The sequence below is a fragment of the Leucoraja erinacea genome, chromosome 30 (assembly GCF_028641065.1).
Source record: "Leucoraja erinacea ecotype New England chromosome 30, Leri_hhj_1, whole genome shotgun sequence".
NCBI lineage: Eukaryota > Metazoa > Chordata > Chondrichthyes > Rajiformes > Rajidae > Leucoraja > Leucoraja erinaceus.
In genome coordinates, this window is record NC_073406.1 from 21,786,724 (window position 1) to 21,804,568 (window position 17,845).

The 17,845-nt window shown below is 42.7% G+C and overlaps 1 protein-coding gene across 1 annotated transcript in view; it reads left to right on the forward strand.

Moving 5' to 3' along the window:
- The window catches only part of cenps (centromere protein S), a 30,529-nt gene extending 14,716 nt beyond the window's left edge, over positions 1 to 15,813 (forward strand). The window contains exons 3-5 of the mRNA XM_055659664.1: positions 8,602 to 8,635; positions 11,637 to 11,703; positions 15,461 to 15,813. Of these exons, the coding sequence (XP_055515639.1) occupies positions 8,602 to 8,635; positions 11,637 to 11,703; positions 15,461 to 15,613 (254 nt within the window). The 3' untranslated portion in view covers positions 15,614 to 15,813. The remainder of the gene's footprint in view (positions 1 to 8,601; positions 8,636 to 11,636; positions 11,704 to 15,460) is intronic.
- Positions 15,814 to 17,845: the final 2,032 nt, after the last annotated feature.

Genomic DNA, 17,845 nt, shown 5'->3' on the forward strand with positions numbered 1-17,845 from the left:
CACCAACCAGCGATCCCCACACATTAACACAAACCTACACACACTAGAGACAGTTTACATTTATACCAAGCCAATTCACCTGTACGTCTTTAGAATGTGGGAGGAAACCAAAGATCTTGGAGAAAACCCACAGTCAAGGGGAGAACATACAAATTCCATAAAGACAGCACCCGTTGTCGGGAGCTAGCCCGGGTTTCTGGAGCTGCAAGGCAGCAACCCTATTGCTGCGCCACCGTGCTGCCATGGGATGAGATATCAGAACACTACACAGAACCTAGTATGCTATGTATGTATAATAAGAACAAAAACAAGCTTGGATTTCAGTAGCACTTTTCACAACATGAATACCTCAAATTATTCAACAAATTGTATTTTTCAAATATTATCGTTGCCATAATGAGCAAAATATAGCAATCAGTTTGTGCATAGCAATCTCTCAGAATTGCTGTTGGTATCAAAAGCAAGAATGATTTATATCCAGGTCAAAAGTCACGGACCTCATTTACATAATTATACGAGCTTGTATGAGCATGCGCGAGTATGAGCACAGCTCGTATGCTCAAACTACACAAATTACACGGTATTGATTGTGGATGATCAGCCATGATCACATTGAATGGCTTAATGGCCTACTCCTGCACCTATTGTCTTTTGTCTAAAAGGAGGGGAGATAAACTAGGAAACAACGGGCGTTAGTTTTACCAAAAATGGCATTTGGAAACATTATAAACAGTTTACTAATTTAGTAGAAATGGAGAGTTGGCAAAAATATTTATTTTTCTGGTTGACGAGTTTTAAAATGTAACGAGTGATGTCACAGAGATCATTGCTGGAGCTTCAACTTTTCGCAATTCATAGAAATAATTGAGATGAAGGCATGTATCAATGTCCTTGTAATTTGAGCATAGGAGCTGTACTCATACTCGCGCATGCTCATATGCACGCATATAATTATGTAAATGAGATCAGTGACTTTTGACCTGGAAATAAATCATTCTTGCTTTTGATACCAATACGAGTGTGTGTAGAGCCATCTTTCTCCGTTTAATACGGGCTAGTTTTACCTATATCGTAAGCAGACACATATCAAAACAAGGCACTAAGAGAATGGTTGCTTAATTTGATAATGACATACACATAGCTAGGAAAGTGAATTGTGAAGAGGCTGTAAGGAGGCTACAAAAACGCATGGTAAACTTAAGTGAGTGGGAAAAGGGAATAGAGAATAATGTGGGAAAACATCAGCCTTGTTGCTGTAAGGCAGCAACTCTACCGCTGTGCAACCGTACCACCCCTAATTTGCAAAAAGCTGGCATACAACTACTGTAACTAATTAGGGAAGCAAATAGAACATTACGATAAAATAAGACACTGAACGCTGGAGTAACATGGGTCTGGCAGTATGCCTGGGGAACATGGATGGCCAGGGATATGATAATCAAAATCTGAAGAAGTGTTTCGGCCCAAAACGTCACCTATTTCCTTCGCTCCATAGATGCTGCTGCACCCGCTCAGTTTCTCCAGCATTTTTGTGTACCTATGATAATCAAAGGGTGGTTTTGTCTCAATTTTCTAGGACATTTGTAAGATTGCATCTAGATTACTATGTATTGCATTGGTTTTCTTTACTCAGTTCAGAGAAGCTTTACTAAACTAATACCTGGGAGGCATACTAGGAAGGCATTTAATAAAAATCCCCCATGGTAGGCTGATCCAGAAGATTAAAATGCATGGGATCTACGGTGTTATTTTGGATTCAGAACTGGCTTACCGAAAGAAGACAGAGGGCAGTGGTGGAAGAATATTGTTCTGGCTGAAAATCTGTGACCAGTGGTGTTTTGCAGGTATCAGTGTTAGGAACTGGTGTTTGTGATATATATTAATGACTTTGACGCATATGTAGATTACTTGGTCTGTAAGTTTGTAGACATCACCAAAATTAGCAGAATTGTGTACAGTGAGGAAGGCTGTCAAAGAATACCGTGAGATTTAGATCAGTTACAGATATGGATGGAGAAATGGCAGTTGCAGTTTAATCTGAGCAAGTATGGGTGATCACTGGTCATCGCGGACTCGGTGGGAGACAGGGCCTGTTTCCATGCCGTATTTCTAAACTAAACTAAGTTTGAGGTGTTGCATTTAGGGTCGAATGTACGGGAAAGTACACAGTTAGTGACAAGACCCTTACTAGCTTTGACATAGAGGGATCTTTGAGTTCAAATCCATAGCTTCCTGAAAGTGGCATCACGAGTAGATAGTAGGAATTGAATTTAATTTAATTTAATTTAATTTCCTTTATTGCCATTCAGACCTTTCAGTCTGAATGAAATTTCGTGCCTGCAGTCATACATACAATAATACAATAATAGACAACAGAACAGACAGTAAACACAAATTAACATCCACCACAGTGAGTCCACCAAGCACCTCCTCACTGTGATGGAGGCAAAAATCTGAGGGCTGCAGTCTCTTCCCTCCTCTTCTCCCTCTGCGCTGAGGCGATACCCCACCGGGCAATGGTAAATCAGTCCCGCGGCTCACCGAGCTCCGCGAACGGGCCGGTTCAAACACGGCCGGTCCAAACACGGACCAAACACGGTTCAAGCCCGGGGTGGTCGAAGCTGCCGCCCTCCAGTCCAGCGGACGCAGCTGTTGACGACGTCGTCCACTGGCCCGCGGCTGAACCCCGGACTCAGGCCGCCGCCACCAGAACGCCGTCTCAGCCACCGGAGCACCGTTCCAGCCCCGAGCCGGGTCGCCCTCACGTAAGCGTCTCAGCCCCGCGCCAGGCCGCCCTCACGGGAGCGCCGTTACCCTTGAGCTGGGCCGCCCCGACGGGAGCGCCGTTCCACCCTCGAGCTGGGCCGCCCCGACGGGAGCGCCATTACCCTCGGGCTGGGTTCTGATTTTCTAAATGTCCTGCTGTTACTTCCCAGCCTTGGATTGTTGTTAGATTACAGCATTTTCCCAATGACAGCAACATTGCTTTCAGAATTTATGGGGAACAAAAATTGGCAGAACAATTAAACAAATGTTTTGTTTCTGTCCTCATGGAATAGGATGCAAATTATTCCCCAGAAATGGTGGCGAACTGGGTCTAATGAAAAGGAGGAATTAAAGGAAATTAGCTTTATTTTAAAAATATACTGTTGGACAAATCATTGGGATTGAGAGCTGATAAATCCCTCGGGCCTGATAATCTGCATCCCTGAGCATTGAAAAAAGTAGCCATTGAACTATTGAAAACACTGGTTGTCATCTCCCAGGATTCTATAGATTTTTGAATAGGTCCTGCAGATTTGAGGGTGGCAAATGTAACCCACTGTTAGGAGAAAACGGGGAACTGCAAATTGCAACGAGGCAAATATAAATAGTAGAGAAAATGCTAACAGTACGCTTAGAAAATATCAGTGTGGTCAGACAAGATAAGCATAGGTGCATGAAAAGGAAATGTTTTTTGGTAAACCTACTCTTTTTTTTTCACTTCTGGAAGAGGATACAGAGGCTTGAAAGCTCGGATGTCTAGACTTAAAATCAGCTTTCTTACATCAGCGAGACCAAGTGTACACTTGGTCTACACTTGCGCTTGCTCCGCCATGGCTTGCTGGATCTCCCGATTGCTAACCATTTTAACGGCTTGTCCTATTCCCATACTGACCTTTCTATCCTGGGCCTCCTCCATTGCCAGATTGAGGCTACATGTAAACTGGAGGAACAGCACCTGGGTAGCTTGCAACCTAACGGTATAAACTTTTAATTCTTCAAATTTAGGTAATTAACCTCCAAACAATCCTTTTCTTTCTTCTACTTTCCTTCCTTCATTCCACCCCCCTCTCTTCCCTGTGCCACACCTAGACCCACATCCATTTCACTCCAGCCCCCTCTCCTTCCACCTATATTCCTTCCTCAGGCTGCACAATTTGCAACTCTTTCTTTAATCTCTGGCCTTTGTCCAACTATGCCTATCAATGCCCCTCACTTGTATTCACAAATCATTTGCCAGGCTTTGTCCTTCCCACTTTTCTTACAACTCCCCCCCTTCCCAAAATCAGTGTAAAGAAGGTTCCCGGCTCGAAAAATCATGTATCCATGTTCTCCTGACATGCTGTCTAACATGCTGAGTTTATTTGTGTTTATTTTTGTAAACTAGCCTCTGTAGTTCCTTATATCATCTTATATCATCTTTCCTACTGTTATCAGGTTCCTGATGCAATCACCTATTTCACACCCCATTTGTAAAGATGCTGGCATGTACTCTAAAGGGCCTGTCCCACTTAAGTGTCCTTGGCACGCAAATTACACGACCTCGTCATCGCATTGAGGCGCACGGGCATCCTATGGCCGCACGGGGCCGGTCCCTCTGAGAAGCGCGGAGGGATATGTAGTTGTGCGCGACATCGCGCGGGGATCTGAAATTTTTGTAGCGAACGAAATCTTCGCGCGCCAACGGCCTGTCGCATAACTGTTGGCCAAAGTGGGACAGGCCCAAGACCCTGGCGCGACGCAACGTCTCACCTCCAACAGCAGCAGAAGCAGGCAAACGATCACCGAATTCGGCCTGGGGCTCACGGCCGTTGCGGTCCGGATCCGCCCCCACTTCTACTCCCAGAGTGGGGCCAAGAAAATTGAAGATGGACACAAAATGCTGGAGTAACTCAGCGGTACCGGCAGCATCTCTGGAGAGAAGGAATGGATGACGTTTCGGGTCAAGATCCTTCTTTCAGACTGAAGAAGGGTCTTAACCCGAAACTTCACCCATACCTTCTCTCCAGAGATGCTGCCTGTCCCGCTGAGTTACTCCTGCATTTTGTGTCCATCTTCAAAAGACGTCACGAGCTCCAGACGGCTGTGCGGGTGCATGAAATCGCGCGCGACCTTCGCAGGACCGTCGAGCCTCAACGCGACCACGAGGTCTCGTAATTAGCGTGCCAAGGACACATAAGTGGAACAGGGGCTTTACTCTTATTTCAACCTCATTTCAGTTATCCTGTCATTGTACTTTAATATTTTTATACTACTTCATATTACACTGCAACCTTGACCATTCTGCTATTTTGCAATTGTCATAGTATTGTAATTATCATTTCTATCTATACTGTTTACTCTGACATGAAGAAGGAATTTAATTACATTCCAGTGTGTATGACGGTAAACTAATCTGAATCTAGGATGTTGACTGTAGGCTGACAGTCCCATCCAAAGATCCTATAGCTCTGCTATAGGATCTTTGGTCCCATCCCTGAAGTCGAATTGGCCACAGACCACATGTTGTGCCTTGACTGCCAGAGGCATGGGACTTCAAACCAGTCTTTTGACATTTTGGGTAAATATGCAAATTCTGAGGCACATCCCAGTGAATCTTGAGGTGCTGGGGCAGTATTGAAAAAAGTCTTGGGGTTCCGGAACATTGGGAATGGTTGTCATATCCATGAATATGGGAAAAGCCTTGTACTAATCGGGGAATATTCTGAAGTGTGGTTAGGAAAGTTGTTTGAAATCTGAGGAGTGGGGGGTTAAGATCAGGAGACATAAAACACAAAATAAAACATTTCATAATGTTAACAGATACAAGAAAGATACAAGATACAAGATACATTTAATTGTCATTTGGACCCCTTGAGGTCCAAACGAAATGCCGTTTCTGCAGCCATACATTACAAACAAATAGACCCAAGACACAACAACACAACATAATTTACATAAACATCCATCACATCATTGTGATGGAAGGCCAAAAACACTTATCTCTCCACTGCACTCTCCCCCCCCACGATGTCAGAGTCAAAGTCAAAGCCCCCGGCTGGCGATGGCGATTGTCCCGCGGCCATTAAAGCCACGCCGGGTGATGCGAGGTCTTGTTGTTAGAGCCCCCGGCGTGCGCTCGCAGAGTCCCGAGGCCATTCCAAGCCTCGCGGGGTGGTGATGTCAGGCCCCGCTCCAGGAGCTCTTCAACCCCGCAACTCGGGCGGGGGAAGTCGCCGTTGCGAGAGCCCTGAAAAGCGGTCTCCCTCCAGGGAGCCGCGGGCTCCCGGTGCCGCCGTCCACAGACCTGCCGTTGGAGCCTCCGACTCTCCGGTAGCAGCAGCAGCATCAGCGCTCCTCCACCGCTCCACCCGCTCCGGACTTGGCCAGCCCCGCGACGGCGACGGTGAGTCGTAGCACCAGAGTCCCCGGCTTCTTCCTGTTGGAGGCCGCTCCTCGTTGCGGCCCCAACGACAACGGAAACCCGACGAAAAAAGGTCGGGTCTCCAGTGCAGGGAGAGATTTAAAAAGTTTTCCCCCCCCTCCCCCCCCCCCCCCCACACACACACACCCCAACAAAAAATAACAAAAACTACATTAAAACACAGACAAAAAATAATAAACCGCGGACAGACTGCAGAGGCCGCTGCTGACGAGAGTCGCGCCGCCCACCAGATGAACATTGCCTTAAGTGAAGATCTTATCAAGAGGAACTGCAGAGTTTATGTACTTGGCAACTGAAAATACAGTTGGTGGTGCAGTTATGTTGATACCAGAGTTGAAAAAGTTTAGATATGTTGGTGGATTAATTCTAGATTTCCTTGTAAAGTAATTGCTCCCAACCCATCCTGCTGATTTCCTTTTTTAAAATGCTTTTCCCCTTCTATAAAGAAAAATGTTTGAATAAAGTATTTCTAACCATTTACTTAAATCACTTGCTGCCTGCCCCACTGAATTACTCCAGCATTTTGTATCAACCTTCCTCAAATCGCTTGCTTTATTTATATCAGATTTTATTCTGATGATTTATATACCTTTAGAAGAGCATCTGGATCAAAGTTATCTTCATTTATATCTTTCATCGCTATTAATTAACATTAGTTGTCATTGTTCTCTCTTAAACTGATCTATTCACTATTTAACATCACATTTTATTTTATTCTTGAAGATCTTCATATCTTGCTCCAAGTTTCAGTGCCTATTTCAAGCTGTTTTTCTGAAGAATATAGCAATTATTTTATTTCTATTAACTACTGCTTTGTGGGGTTAAATTTACTCATGTAATGTAAACTTGTAATTTCTCATTGATATTGTTGTAATCATTTCAGTTTCAAAGATTAATCACAACTATAAGGATTTTACTTTGGAAGCCGTTGAATCAATTCAGTAACACCAAAAAATAATTAATTTACAGAAAGTGGAGCGTGCAAGCTGACCACCCATGGCATTTCAGGAAGTGATAAAATCTTAATGCACCATAATGAGTTCATAATCACCTTTTTTGCTAGTCTTGGAATTAATTTGACAGATCAACTATTTTGAAGGTTTTCAAAATCAGAAATGAAAATGAGAATAAAGATGAGTCCCGACCCAAAACGTCACCTAAGTATAAACACAGCTACATGGTGAAACTAAAATGCATAAAAGTGGCCTTTAATAAAATATGACAATGTGCACTTTAACCACATGTAATTTTTTTCTATTATAAATCTCAAATTGTGAAGTACAGAGGCAAATTAATACATGATGGGTCTTTGTCCCAAACATAATGGAGGGCACAGTATATTTGACTTTATGTTAAGATGTTTTCACTAATGGGAAGGTCATGAAAAAGGGGACATAGCTACAAAATAATGGGCAGATCACTGAGATGGATAGACATTCTTTCTCTTTGAGGGTAGTGGATAGGCCAGATAGATGAATAAGATGTGATAGATTAATAATTGAAAGTTCGAAGAAAAGAGGCCAGCATAGATCGAACATCGAATGCTGGGGCATGCTTGCAAGGCTTGATGGTTAGATCCTGCTCCTACTTTCTGGTGTACAGTGCCCTGGATTGTCTAATTGTGCTTTCCTTTCCTGGTCAGTGTGAGAAAATGAGTGGATATTGTTATTCAATTCAACCAGTTTATGTCTTTCTAGCTCCTTAATGGCCATAAAGCAAAAGCCACAAAGGAAAATCAAGTTTTCGTTTGATTTAATTAATTTAATTAATAGTTTATAATCATGGATTACTTTGTTGAAATCTGGTTTGAATTTTGATACGCTCGTAAATAGAGGATCCATTATTTATATTTTCAATCAGTGGATATTTATTAATCCTATTTAACAGTAATTTTGTCATGTTGCTTGTAAATTAAAACTGTTGGATAATTTGTGTGAAAAAAAGTTCAGCACTAATTTATAAAGAATACTAAATTTAATTGGCATAAAGGAATCATTTAAAATATCAGCAATTTGGTAAGAAGAAAGAAGTGGTCTAACCATTGGGCAGAAAGCATTGTAAGAACAATATTGTAAGAGCATAGAACAATTGTAAGAAGTTACAAGAATGTAAAGAACTAACTTTGGTGGCAACCTGATAGTTTTAGTATACGTATGCACGTACTGTGTGACACAAGTTTCATGCATGACAGGAGGACAGACAGTGCCGATTATTTTTATTTTTTTAAGTTCTACATTTACTAATGTGAATTGAATAGTGCTTGAATTTGGTTTTAATTGCTGGGAAAGAAGGTAAAATTAACTTTACATATAATTGCATGGAATGCTCAACACAGAAACATCTAAATTTGTATTACATGATCTGCATAAGACCCAGTGTTGCTTATTTCTACTTTGCCTCTTATTGATTTTCAGAGAATTTTGCAAAGGATCTTGAACTATTTGCAAAGTAAGTAATATTGATGTAATGAAAGTTAACAGTTTGTTTTTTAACATCAAATATGTGTGTACAGCATTCTGCATTTATTTGTACTTAACCAACTCCAGATGTACTCAATATCTCAGTAAATGTATGGAAAATAAACAAGATGTTTTCTTACTCAGCTATCCCTATACAGGTACCTTGTTTTTGTTCCCTTTCCAATCTTTGTTTTCCCTTAGAACATTAAGCCTGTACGACATATAACAACACAGAAAGTGACCATTTGCCCATTTAATCAATGCCAGCTCTGAGGGAGCAATCCCATTCACCCTCTTGTCGTTTCCCTGCACCCAGCAAACTATTATCTTTACCAGCTCCCTTTTATTCCTTTGTTCTGGCCGTTAACTTGCACCAAGGGGTAATTTATGGTAGCGGATTCATCTACTAAGTACATCTTTGTGATATTGTATTGTATTGTATTGTATTGTATTCAAATTTATTGTCATTGTCTCAATTTGAGACAACGAAATGAATTTCCCGTACAGGCAGTATCGTTAAAAAAAATCACAAGAAAAATAATAAAAATAAATAATAAATAAATAATAAAACATATTAAAAATAAAATTGAAATTGAATTAAAATTTTTTAAAAAAAGCACAAACACAGAAAGTCCACAACATAACATAACATAAATGGCACCCAGGTGAGGAAGGCACCATAGTCCAGCCAGCCTCCCCTCCATGTTCATCCGTGGTCGGGGCCTCCGAGCACCCGCAGTCGCCGCCCCGGGTGGCCCGATGTTCAGGCCCTCACGCCGGGCTGGTGGAACGCCGACGCCGAACCCCGACGGTGAGCAGTCTCCTCCTCAGCGGCCCGGACCTCCTGATCAGCCGCCTCCCGCTGCCGGAGTCTGCAGCTCCTGAGTCCACAGGCCAAGCCGGGCAGAGTCGCAGGACCCCGCGCTGTCCATCAGCGCCGCCCGCGTTGGGAGCTCCGCAAACCGCAGCTCCATGATGTTGGTGCAGCAGGTCCAGCACTCAGGGCTCCAGACGGCGACCCCCGGTAAGGCATCGCCAGCCCGCGATGTTTCAACGCTGTCCCGCCGCTGCTGGAGCTCCGGTCGATCCCGGCAGGAAAGGCCGCGCCAATCCAGGTAGGTAGGCCGCTGTGGGGGGAGGGGGGGGGGCGAGGACGCGACTCGAATAATAGTCGCGTCCTCACCAGGAAGCGGCTGAAGGACGGTATCCCCCGCACCGTGCCCTCTTCCCCCACATAAAAAACACCAAAAAACACAAAAAAATACACTTTAACATAACTAAATAAACAAAAAAACAAAAAGATACCGGGCTGTAGGTGGAGGCTGCTGGCACCAGCGCCACCGGAAGTACAATACTACCTTCTTTCCGGCGGCTGTCACTCTACTAAACAACGTACCTCGGTGACTGCCAATCACCCCCCCCCCCACCCCCCCCCCCCCCCCCCCCCCCCCCTGGAGAACCTGCAGGAAACCCACAGAAAGAATGTGCTAACATTGCACAAACAACGCCCAGGGTCAGGATTGAACCAAAGTCCCTGAAGCTGAGAGGCACTGCCCATAATAATACCAACAAAGCCCTCAGTATCTCCTTTGTCAGATGGCAATTATTTTTCATTTTTCTTTCCACAAAATTTCCAAAGTGACAATGGAAACGGCTCAGGGTATGCAACCTGCACAACCATGCTGCCAGCTTTATTGTAACCAGTCAAAATCACTGCAGAATAAGTGAGCTGATTACTTATAGATTAACATGCCCAGATTAACATGCCCAGCTTTTAGATTAACATGCCCAGCATCGCTAGAGATGGAATTTTTCCCCTAACCACCCCCCCCACATAAAACAAGCTAAAGAACACTAAAACTTACATTTAAAACATACTAAAAAAATAACAAGGAAGGAGGGACGAGACAGACTGTTGGCGAGGCAGCCATTGCTGGCGCCACCCGGTGGTCACAGGGAGAACGTACAAACTCCTTACAGACAGAACCCATAGCCAGGATCGAACGCGGGTTTCTAGCGATGTGAGGTAGCAACTCTACCTTTGTGCCACAGTGCCGCCCCCTCTGCTGCCTCCATTGGGCAAGCTATGTTGTTCATATTCCCAATACCAGAGTCCAGAAATTAAGCTCTGCCTTAGATGGACCGATGAAAATGGGCAGCAAGAGGCGCAAGTTTCTCTTACAGTGCCAGAGACCCTGGTTCGAACCTGAGGACGGGTGCTGTCTTTATGGAATTTGTACGTTCTCCCCGTGACCCTGTGGGGTTTTTCCGGGTGCGCTGGTTTCCTCCCACACCCCAGGGTTGATGATAATTAGCTTTGTTGAATTGTAAATTGTTCCTAGTGTGTAGGATAGTGTTAGTGTGCGGGGATCGCTGGTCGGCGTGGACTCAGTGGGCCGAAGGAACTGTTTCCGCGTCATATCTCTAAACTAAACTAAGCTAAAAATAGTAAGCAACAGTTTGGTAGCTTGGTAACTTAACATTTGAATGTATCATGGGATTTAATTGGTGCTTCTGTTACCATTTGGATCTTTATTGCTGCTACCACAGCAGGTGTGGGTAATTACTATCTTGTATTATAATATTAATCATATGTATTTTACATCAGAATTACTTTTGAGTATGTAGACACATTTTTCATAAAATGAAACAAAAAAAACATTTTCTAGTGTTATTGATTAATTGAGGGAATGCGTAGAACATTACGAGTGCTTCTTGTATCTATCTATGATTCCATATCAATTTGAAGCACTGGAGCAAGCCAGAGCCTTGTAGCATTTCCTCTGAAAGAGAACTGTGAACATTGCAACCCTCAGTACTGTACAGGAACCTAGATTATCTACTTGAAGCATAATGTGAAACAAGTCATAAAGTTGCTCATGCAGATTGCAAATGCTTTGAACATCTTCTCCCTGAATGACACACTCATTTTAATTTTAAGATTTAATGTAAAACTGATGGAGGCAGTTAACTTTAATATCTTCCAACAGACATGGCAAGCGGACCACCATTAATGCTGATGATGTGAAACTGCTAGCAAGGAGGAGCAAAGCGCTGGTGAAGTTGCACCTTTCTTCATATTTGCAATAAATGTTATAATTATGTTAAAACTTTACCATTAAAAGTACTCAAAACAGTTTTTAATAGAATTCCCTTCCAATGAAGATAGGGTATTTAGAATATCAAAACTCCTTAAGATTGCAAGCTGGTCTTGCCTGGATTTTATTGAATTTCTTAAGGAAAAAATCCAAGCTAAACTGTGACGGATCTAAGGACATTTAAAATCTGACTAGTTAAATATTACTGGAGCTCTTTCAGACCCTCTGAGCAGGATTGAAGCATCAGTGTTAAATATATTGTTTAATTATCTATATAAATTATGCTTACCATCATCATTCCTCTTTCTTCTCCTGCTGCTGTTTGTTCAAAGTAATTGATTTTTGCTATCTAAATATTTTTTCTGCAAAGAAGAAAGACATTATGGCCTTTATATTGCCAATCAACTTAACTTTGTTATTCAAGTTGGATTCCCTTGTGGATATTTACTACTACTAAGGTCTTCCTGGGTATTTCATTGCAGTCTCATTGTGTAATTTGTTAATTCTTTAATACTAAAATCAAAGTTTTACATCAGACATCTTGGTTACATTATGGCATTGATGCATTGTTAAAGATTTAAATCATTCGCATTCTCCAGCACACTGTTCTGAATCTTTTCATACATCTTGATAGTGGTGTCACATTCAGAGTGAGGCTGCCATCTATCCTTCAGAATGTTGATTTGACGTGGTCAACATTGGTCTCAAGGTCATGCACAAAGAACTCCATTCTACGATGGCAGTCTTTGCTGCGTTTACTGCAGGTAAAGGCATTGAGCCTCTTCTCAGCCACCTGAATTTATTTGGACAGTTGGCCATAAGCATCTCATCTGCCATCACTTTATCTCGTTTACATTGGCCTCTGTAGCAGATCTGGCAGGTCCTCGCCTACGGATTGTTCACCATTGAAGTCCATGGGAATGAGGCTATTTTCCATTCAGTTAACAAGGCCAGTCCACTGGACACATTGTTGTCTCAGTAATGAATGCACAGTGACGGATGTAACACACTCCACATCCTCCACAACTTACAACACAGTCCTGCTCGTAATAAGATTTTTAAAGTGATATTCATGTATAACTTTGCTGCCTGACCCACTGAGTTACTCCAGCACTTTGTGTATAACTTTTACATTATTCTTTTATCAGGTATTTTTAAAATGTACTTTGCTGATAGAATGGTCTCTACTATACTACCAAATACATTATACTGCAATCCTTCCTCCAAGTCAATGATGGTATACAACCTAAAGTACAGACCCTTGGGAAACTCCCTTTGTCACATGTCCCAGTACACTAATAAAATGATACTAGACTAAGTGGGACCCGTTGGGTCCGAGTTTCACACTGGAGGGCTGATCCCCCAATGCAATATTCCACCTCTCCACCAATTCCAATATACACACACGAACTCACACACTCACACACACACAAACTCACACACACAAACTCACACTCACACACTCACTCACACACCATATATGTGACAGTATACTTTCTTGAATCTACTCACACGGCTAAGCGTGGCTTCTCCACTGTGGGGCTTCCGCAGTCAGCGGCACTTCCGCAATCAGCGTGACCTCTGCCCTTACCGGAAATTACGCACTTCAGCACGACCTCTGCACTCACCGGAAATTACGCAATCAGCGCGACCTGTCCACCACGCAGTCACAAAATGAGCGGGACTTTTGGACTAAACACAGTCGGACCTAATAAAGCATTTATTCCTTTCAAACACAGTCGGACCTAATACAGCATTTATTCCTTCGAAACAGTCAGACCTAATAAAGCAGTTATTCCTTCCAAACACAGTCGGACCTAATAAAGCATTGCAGTTTCAAACACTGGCAAGGCAACAGGCCAAACAACTCATGGCATTGTCATTTCATTTCATTTCCAAATAAGCATTGCACCTTCAAGCACAGGCAGGGCAGCAGGCCAAACAATTCATGGCATTGTCATTAAGGACTAACAAATCATTTATTGCAAGTACATTGCAGACTCAGTTGATTCACAACTTAGAATGACAGTCGTGGTCTCTCCCTCGCGATCTTGCAGAGTGACTGACTCATGTCCAGGCATCCGGGGTTTTATAGTCCTGCCCCCCCCCCCCCCCCCCCCCCCCCCCCCCCCCCCCCCCCCCCCCCCCCCCTCATTGTGGTTATTGACAGGCGAGAGGACCAACCAGCTGATCTCAACCACTCATAATTTTTTTATTTTTCATCGATAGGAAAAATCCTCAGGGCTGGCTTAGCGGAGGAGGACTGTGAGTAAGATGGCCAAAAATCACAGCGACACAGTGTAGCATTTTTTCTAAACTCAATATGCAGCACAGACAGGAAGTGGTCAAGATGAGACTTTTAATTATATAGACTAGACTAAGTGGACCCGTTGGGTCTCATCATCACACGGAAGGGCCGGTCCCCCAACGCATTATTCCACCTCTCCACCAATTCCAATATTGGTGGCCAGTGGGGGGGAGGAGGGGGAGCTTTCTGGAGCGCTAGTATGGGTGTTGTGGGTTGAAGGGACTAGTTTCCATAGGACTAGTATGGACATTGTGGGCCGAATGTTTTCTTGGGCTGGCGGCTCAGTCACACAAGCCTGTTGTGCTGGCAGCTCACTTACAGCTGGTGGGCTGGCAGTTGACTCACGGCTATTCCTTGAAATTCCATTTCAAGCAGGGTGCAAGGCCACCAGAACTAGGGGTCACAGTTTAAGGATAAGAGGGAAGTCTTTTAGGACCGAGATGAGAAAATCATTTTTTACACAGAGTGGTGAATCTGTGGAATTATGTGCCACAGAAGGTAGTTGAGGCCAGTTCATTGGCTATATTTAAGAGGGAGTTAGATGTGGCCCTTGTGGCTAAAGGGATCAGGGGGTATGGAGAGGCAGGGATGGGATACTGAGTTGGATGATCAGCCATGATCATATTGAATGGCGGTGCAGGCTCGAAGGGCCGAATGGCCTACTCCTGCACCTATTTTCTATGTTTCTAAATTCAAGTGTAGTTTCTTACCACTTCAAGCAGGGTGTAAGGCCACCAAATTCAGTTGCAGTTTCATTCCACTTCAAGCAGGGTGCAAGGCCACTAAAGACAGCGAGTCGTGACCTCTCCCTCCATCTTGCCGAGACTGAGCCACGCCCACACTTCTGGGTTTTATAGTCCCTCCCCCCCATCCACCAGAAGGGGCATGGCCTTCATGGCATGATTGAAAGGAGAGAGAATCTCAACATTTTTTAAACACTAATAACTCTTTTATTTTTCATCGATGGGAAAAATACTCGGCACCTGATGAGTGGAGGGGGACTGAGAAGGTGGCCAAAAATCACAGCCGTACGCGGTAGCGTTTTTTCTAAAATCAATATAAAACGCAAACAGGAAGTGGTCAAGATTAGACTTTTAATTATATAGAAGGCAAGGCAACTTGAATTAGGCAAGGCAACTTGAATTAGGCAAGGCAACTTTAATTAGGCAAGGCAACTTTAATTAGACAAGGCAACTTTAATAAGGCAACACAGCTTTAGCATTTCCAAACCATCGGCAACACAGCTTTAGCATTTCCAAACTATAAGCAACACAGCTTTAGCATTTCCAAACTATATTGACATCTCAGCTCTGAGAGACAGTTAACTTACCCAGCAAACTTGACCACTGCAATATGTTTTTTTTATCACCATGAAGCTCATAATTAACGTACAATGTCTCTTTTCCAGCAAAACTTCATTAAGAATAAATGTGATGAACTTGCTACCAACAATGCTGAGCAAAAAGGGAAGAAAACGGGCACTGCTGGAAAAGGAAAGAAGAAATCTGACGGCCATATAGAACCCACAGTAACTGAAGATGATGAGATTACCAATGACTAATCTGCAAATTGAAAGCTTATTTTGACCTTGGGACTTATCATAAGACCACTTAGATTCATATACCTTTGATATGAGAAATGCTCTTGTCTTTCTTTTGGGGGTTGTGGAATGGGGGTGTATGAAGCGTCATCAGCACACAAATTAAAATAAATTTAAGGTGTTATGGAAACCAAAAAAAGCACAAATTATGAATTAAACAATGTCAGTTTATTTTTTTACTTGGCTACTAATGAGATAGCATCGGCTAGCAATACATCCTTCAGTTGGGCAGCACGCTGAATCTAATGGCTTTTCTATTATTGTCAAACTATTCATTTCTAGATGTGGGGGACTGGGCTATAGTGGAAACTGTGGGAAAATAAGTGAATGCAAGAATCAAGTGATACCAATTTTGCTCATCCAGCTGTGGCATTGGTAGCAATGACTCACTTTTTTAATCATTCTTCAGCAATTCTTGGAGGTTCTTATGTTTTTTTTAAATCTGGTTCCTCTTGAAAAAAAAATGGCCAGTGATTGAAAACAGCATTAGAGGAGTATAAATTATTTGCATCTCCAAACCATACCCTTTAAAATAAATATGTACTCAATCATCCTCTTTAGGGCGGCATAGTGGGGCAGGTAGAGTTGCCTTACAGTGCCAGTTCAATCCTGACTATGGATGCTGTCTGTACGGAGTTTGTACGTTCTCCCTGTGACAACGTTGGTTTTCCCTGGTTGCTCCGGTTACCACCCACACTCCATAGACGTACGGGCTTGTAGGTTAATTGGCTTCGATACAAATTGTCCCTAGTACGTAGGATAGTGCTGGTGTACGGGGTGATTGCTGGTTGGCACGGACTCGGTAGTCTATATGGCCTGTTTCCACACTGTATTTCCAAACTGAACTAAACTTTTACTCTTGGATGATTGAGTCTCAGTGGTTCATTTTGTAAAATGTCCAGCTGCGCGTGTACAAATCGTGAGGAACTTGAATTCTTCATTTCCATTCTAAACTAAATTGTAATTCCTCACATAATTGCTGCAGTTAATATCTGCTTATTTCCAAAGGACTTGGGAAATAAAGAACAAACTCACAATTATGTAGTGCCTTTCTCAGTACAGTCATTCCACAGGAATACCTGGCAACTAATATATAGAGAGCAATGTCCCATTAGAAAATAATTGCTGTCTTTATATATTCGAGGAGCCTGTGCTGCCGTGACAGCAGTGCTGTGGGATCTCTTGGATGCATGTAAACTGGCAGACAGAACTTCACTTCAAAATCTGCTCTGAAAGGCTGCGACCCACCTTCATTAATTCAATGAAATATCACGCTAGATTAAATGCTCGTCAGAATCAGATTTGATACCTCTGAGGTAAAATCAATATTTGATATTCCTCGCAACTCGAGGCATTAATCCTATAAAGAGTCCGTGCACCTTAATTTTAAACTGCATTTATGTTCCTAGATTTCCACTAGCAACAGTCAAACTCTGCAGTTTAAAAAAAAGATAGGCACGAAATGCTGGAGTAACTCAGCGGGACAGGCTGCATCCCTGGAGAGAAGGAATGGGTGACGTTTCGGGTCGAGACCCTTCTGCAGACATCACTGGTTCACACCCCACCTCTCCCCCCCTCCTCCTTTGACATACAGTTAATAAGTCCAATTTCTGACAACCTAAAACGTTAACCCAACGTTTCCTTAACCATATATGTTGTCCGGTATATTCAGTAAACACATTTTCTGTTTTTAATCCTGTAAGTTTCAAAGTTATTTGTAATACATTGATAACTTCTTTTTAAACCTGCTGCTTGAAACTAAATGTAAATACAATTAATCTCTAATCATTGTTTTCATAATATTCCATGCTACACTGCTATATTTAAAACAGTGTGACAATGGCAATTTGTTAGAAATGTATTATTTGAGATGGTGGCAATTGCTCATGGATTTCATCTCCTGCTACAAAGTAGGTGAAGATGTAAGAACATAACAGATGTAGATCATAGCATTTACAGGTGCCTTAATTAACTATTTTCTGGATGTAGGACAATTGAAATTGCCCTCTCAATAATTTTGTATTTGTGTTTGACCTTCTTTTGATTGAAAGGTTAAAGTTAGTTATAAACAAAATCAAAATGGACCAAGTACAATCAAAATAGTTTGGTATTTGTTCCATAAGTTCTATAAGCTTCCAGTCTTATTGCATGCTAGGCAAAGTGAGAGACTTCAATTAGATAGCACTTAATGTG